The sequence below is a fragment of the Argiope bruennichi genome, chromosome 6, assembly GCF_947563725.1.
Source record: "Argiope bruennichi chromosome 6, qqArgBrue1.1, whole genome shotgun sequence".
Lineage (NCBI taxonomy): Eukaryota > Metazoa > Arthropoda > Arachnida > Araneae > Araneidae > Argiope > Argiope bruennichi.
Genome location: NC_079156.1, coordinates 104,377,356 through 104,383,351, shown reverse-complemented (window position 1 = coordinate 104,383,351; position 5,996 = coordinate 104,377,356). Strand labels below are relative to the sequence as shown.

The 5,996-nt window shown below is 29.3% G+C and overlaps 1 protein-coding gene across 1 annotated transcript; it reads left to right on the top strand.

Annotated features, from left to right (window-relative positions):
* The first annotated feature begins 2,734 nt into the window (after positions 1 to 2,734).
* LOC129972557 (cuticle protein 65-like) lies at positions 2,735 to 5,709 on the top strand. The gene is made up of 2 exons (XM_056086737.1): positions 2,735 to 2,872; positions 5,147 to 5,709. Exons 1-2 carry the CDS (start codon positions 2,861 to 2,863, stop codon positions 5,651 to 5,653), a joined length of 519 nt encoding a protein of 172 aa, XP_055942712.1. The 5' UTR covers positions 2,735 to 2,860; the 3' UTR covers positions 5,654 to 5,709.
* Positions 5,710 to 5,996: the final 287 nt, after the last annotated feature.

The following is a 5,996-nucleotide window of genomic DNA, read 5'->3' as shown; positions in this document are numbered from 1 at the left end:
TAAATATTACTAATAATACTACTAATACTAATTATTAATAATAATAATAAATATTACTAATAATACTAGTAATACAAGTAACTAATGTTGTTTATGCACAGAAGTATAAAAACTATATGAAAGTAATTACTCAACATATGATGCTGCAATTAAATAATTCTTATTTTTCTATGATTTTCGTTCCTTTATTAGATAATTTATGCAGTCACTGCAACTTGTTGCTGAACGTTTGTTACTTTCCCATCAACTACATATGGGGAGATGATTACTTAATGCCCAAAACGTATAAATATGTAATCTTAAACGCAATATGTGATTTCGTAGCTAATTTTTTTAGTTATATCAAAATAATATTAAGAAGAAACACACATAAAAAATATTTTTAATAAATTATAATTTTTATATTTCCTGAATTTTGGTTTCAGGATTTGATCTTTTCTGCTGTATATGTGTTCCAGATTAATGTTACATGTAAATCGTAAAAAATAGGGGGGGGGGGGGAATAAATTCACATATTTTATTTATTTTTTAAAAAAAATATATTTCGGTATGGCATCTTTTTCGCAAAACATTGCCAAAAAGATGCCAAGGCTTAAACCAATCAGAGCACGTCGGTATCCTTTGCCATAAACTTTGTCTGTACAATTTGCGAACTCGCTATTATTATTGCTAGATTAATTAAGCAGCAATAAAAGAAATAACTGCATATAACTTTGCAATAGTTATTTATATTTAAAGTTCTATAATTTTTTCATTCAAAACTGACTAAAACCAATTGTTACCAGTTCAAAAGCCTTCACGTAGTGTCTTTAGCATTTTAACAATCAGGCAATCATTATTTTATGAAACAACTAGCCAAATCGTTGTCGAGTTGACCGATTGTCGGCCTGTGCTTTTAAACATAACAACTCGTATAAGACCTATATCAGAGAAGGTACGAAAAAGTTTTGGGGAAACTACTCCTACTGGTCGACAGATTCACTAAAATGATACACTCACCCCAAAGATTCTCTTATACATAATTTAGAAAAAGTATAGTAATCGTCAAAAAATTAGACTTTGAGATTTTCAAGAAATCTCCGCGTTTTAGATCACTCTGAATTCGAGAAATACGTTTTTAGAAAATATCCGTCAGTTCGTCTGTGATAAAGTTAGCTTAAAAACGCTTTGAGCTATACTGGTAAAATTTGGCACACGATCAAATTTGCATATTTCTGTCAAATTTTGTGAAAATCAGTCGGGATGTAGTCCATTTGTCCGGTTGTGCCAGTATAAATTAATACAATTACTACAAAACGAAGAAAGGTATATAAATAAAATTCGGTACGCAAATTTAGCATTTATGGTACAGACAACTGTCCAATTTTGAGTCAAATTCGACAAGGAGTTGACCATCTGTCTTGTTTGTACTTTCAGAAGCATATAAAAATGACAATTCAAAAACACAATGACTTAAATGTATCACATATGTATGGGATTGTGTGACTACTAGTACAGTTTAGGCCAAATTTTTGTTTCTATCAGTTGAGAAAAGCATGTGTAAAACACAAATTCGATTTTTAGATACTATTAACGAATGTCAGGAATTAATCGCCAAATAACTCGCCAAGGGTGACAGGATAGATTTAGTGAAAATTATAAATTCATGCTAAAAAATATTTTGTAACTATTATACGCCAATGCCATGTAAGGCGTTCTCTGGCATGACAAATTTATTAGATGATATGCCAGAAAGTTTTGGAGTTAAATGAACGAATCTTTTCTACCTCTATTGATTTTTAAAAAAATTCGGAAATGAAATTACAAAATTAAAGTATTAAACCTAATATTTCCAATCATGTAAATAAAATATAATTCCTTGTAAGTATAATGCAATTAATAAAAGTTTATAAAAAATGTATTAAATGCGTAGAAATTTTAATTTCTTTTTATTATTTATCATATCTGCAATTTTGATAAACCCATAATAGGATAAGATTGATGAAGACATAAGATCGTAGATTGTATTTCGTAGTATACTTTATAACTGTTAAAATTAATAAATTTTTTTTATTACTGTAAAACACTTTTGAACTTAAAAAAATGAATACCTTACAGCACTAGAAACTTTTCATAATCAAAATCGTATCATTAATTTCTTGGAATTTATTATTTTTTAATAGTTTTGATTCTGACTGTTCAACCTACAAGATGGCTTCTGGGATTTCCACTGGTCTCTGAACCACGTAATCATTACACACACACCCAACAATTGTCACAACAGATTATAAAATAAAAGAATAGTTAACTTGACATGCATTTATTTTATCTCATATCATTATATCTATGAAAAATAATGCCTCTTCCCACCAGTTTTGGTTTTCAGTTTGAAAACTAATTCTAATTCTAAGCCAGTATTCAATGGCAATTCTTAATTTTTTTTCAACGCTGGTCATTCATTTTCCTGATACGGTTGATCGGAGGATTTCTTGACCTTCGAATACAAACTCTGCGTTCCATTATCAACAAGGAAAGACCTTTCTTACACAATGAATAATTATAACGGTCCGCAAACGGCACACCCTATTCCGGATTCAATGAGCTACCTCCATGATCGAAGGTCAAACATTACTCGACTTTTTCGGCCGTTACGTGGAGAACAGGTGGTAACAATATTTGGAGATTTCGATTTTGAGGAACCTTTTTTTTTATTGGAAAGTTGTTGCTTTGTTTATCCTCTTCCTTTCTCTCTATCTCGTTTTAATTTGTGCAGACAGGACTTGTTTCTTATGTTGTTAACCTTGTACATATTTCTGTATATAAATGGTGCGGACGCCGATCGACTTCACCAAATCTTGAGAACTCCTCAATACCTTCCAAAATGATCGCTAAGGTAAGAAACTTTATTCCTACTAGAAATCTCATTTTAACTATTAAAAATAATGGCAAACGATATGTTTCGATATCTGGCAGTTTCGAAAACTAAATTAATCAAAATGAAATGCTATTTCTTTTGGAACATTATTTAACCATAAAAAGATTGGTAAAATTAAAATTGATTTTTATTTGTTGATAAAAACAGAGAAGCAATAACTTCGATCCGATACGTTTTAATGTCACCATCGAAAATCGTTAACTTACCACTGGTAAAGAATATTTGGTTTGAAATAAATTTTTACATTTTAAGTCAGAACTTTCGATTGAAAATTAGTTCATAAACTTTTGAAATTATTTCGGTTTTTCTAAACAACGCTTTATAAATTAAGTATATAATTTTTTCTCAGAATATCTATTACAAATACATTATTTGGTCTTTTGTTTCCGAAATTCCGAAGAAAAAAATCATAATTTATCTCTGAAAAATATGGAATCCGAAAATGTAGGCTAATACTTAAAGATATATTGTATCCACAAATTATTTCAGTTTTATTTGGGTTGTAATAAAATGAATGTTAATATTAACATCAATTTTTATATTCCCTACAATGTCAAAATAAAGTATAACACTTCAGGGATTTTTTTTTTTTTTTTTTTTGCTGTTTGTTCAAAACCTTTCTATTTCCAATTCATTATAAAAAGAATAACAATGCTATAAAATTTATCGGCAATTTTAGAAATATCAAAATAACTGTCTAGCCAGAATATGAGCTTAATTAAGTTTCAAAAAAATCCAATAAGAATGTTCTTTTAATAAATCGGATCAGTTTAACAAACTAATTCTTTTTCGAACAAATTTCGTTCTTAAAATGTGATTCGTTGCTTTTCTTAAATTTTATTATTGTATTTATTTTTCCTTATAAGTGCTGAAAGAAAAAGAATCTTGCGTATTTTGATATAAATTCTCGGTGGTTTTCTGATCATTAAAGTTTTAAATTCATTTTTCAAAAATAAGCAAGTGAAATAGGCATAATGAATTAAATACTGAATTAAGATTCGCATAAATAAAGAATAAATTGCTTTAAAAAATTGAAAACATGTTTTTTTCTTTTTTTTAGATGCCCTAAAAATTGAAGCTGAATATTTTCCATTCAAAATAATTTTATTATTTTATAAGAGAATGTTTCAAAAACCTGTGCTTCAGAAAGGAAAAATGTTATATTAACGCCTCACAAAAAGATTTTCTTCTATATTATTTAATTTTGAATTTGAATTATTTTTTCTTCTCTTAAACAATGAATCAATTTTATCTAAGTTTCAGCTTAAATTAATCAAATGCAGAAAAATAGAAACTGGAGCTAATTAAAGACTGACTTCATGTCGCACATTTATTTATGATATAGTTTCATTGGCGATTTTGATATGCAATTACAGTTAATTTGTGAAATTATTATTTTTTTTCCGGATGTAATTATATTCTTGAAAAAAAAGCTAGAAGTCTCCGTTAGTTTCAAAAATTTTATTCAACAAATAAATAATTATGTTGTTAAAATCTAAATTTAAAATTATTTTACTTCAGTTAATAACAACAGAAAACGATTTTATTTCCACTTCAAATTCTGGGAAGCTTTGTTCAAAACGAAAAATTTTATTTGCAAGATTTTAAAACTTAATATTTTGATGCTATAATTTTTAATGGAGTAAATATATTTTATTAAGACAATTTTTAACCTTATGGATCTGTTTGTCCTATAAAAATTTTCAAAATGCGTTTTTTTTTTATCCAAATAATTTTGTACTTTTCAAGAGAGAAATATTTATTTAAAAAATAAATATTCAGTTCCAAATATAGTTAGAAGTTTCTATTTTACTCTTAAACATATTTTCTATTCATTATCAAACACCTATTTTGAAGTAAACTTATCTGTCAAATATTTTTAATTTCATATAGTCCCAATCTTTTAAACTAATATAGAATATTATAAATAAAAATTTGAATAAAAATGAATTCTTCCTACCAATAAGAGATTTGCATTTGAAATCATTATTATAATATCATATTAAAATAAGATGTAATATCTTATCAAGCATTCGCTTAACCATTACCCTTTTAAAAAACGGTCGAAGCGAAGAAAAATTTCTTCAAAATACTAAGTTTCTAGAAAAATTATTTTGTTAATGATTTTCTCGGAATTTAAAATAAATTATCAATTTTCATTTCAGTTTCATTACAAATACTATTTAGTTTAATGCTAGATATCATTAAATTAATGATTTTTTTTATTTTTAGGTTGTCCTTTTCTGCGCTGCCCTTGCAGCTGCTCAAGCCACCTACCTTGCCCCAGCAGCTCCACTGGGATATGCTATCAAAGCCCCAGCAGCTCCTCTTCTCCATGCCCCTCTGCTTTCCAAAACCGTCGTAGCCCCAGTTGCACCTGTAGCCCCTGTCTATGCCAAAACCGTTGTTGCTGCCCCAGCTGCTGTCACTGTCCAGCGAGAAGTGGTCACCAAACATGCTGCCCCATTTGCAGTAGCTGCTCCTATTGCCTACGCTAAGGCACCAGCCTACACCACCACCATCACTCGCACTGTCCCAGTTGCTCCCGTCCTTAGCCACACTGGTCTCTTTGGAGCAGCCCCATTGGCATACGGACTCGGACTCGGTTACGGTCATGGGCTCGGATATGGTCATGGAATCGTAGGACATGGACTTGCTTACACCACAGGAGTTGCCAGCCACGGTCTCGCTTACAGCAGCGGACTCGCAAAGGTTGGCTACGGCAAATACCTTTTGTAAATTTCATATAAATTATTGTTGAATCATCATTGTGAATAAATGCACATAGTTTTATATCTCATGTCTTGTTATTTGTAGTTTCTTCAATATTTAAAAGATATGTTAGAAATGATTTAAATACTTCATTTCAATGATTCTTTAAATACGGTTAGTCACCCAAATAGGCGTATGCAAAAAAAAATTAGAATTTTGTGAAAATTGGTTTCTATTTTTACTGCCATATTTCTTGAGCATCTATGAATAAAAATTATTGCTTTCTTGCACCTTTATGGATAGGAAAATCAGAATGACAGAGTAAGAAAAAACATGATATTTTTTAAAAACTATCGACCAAACAAATGTT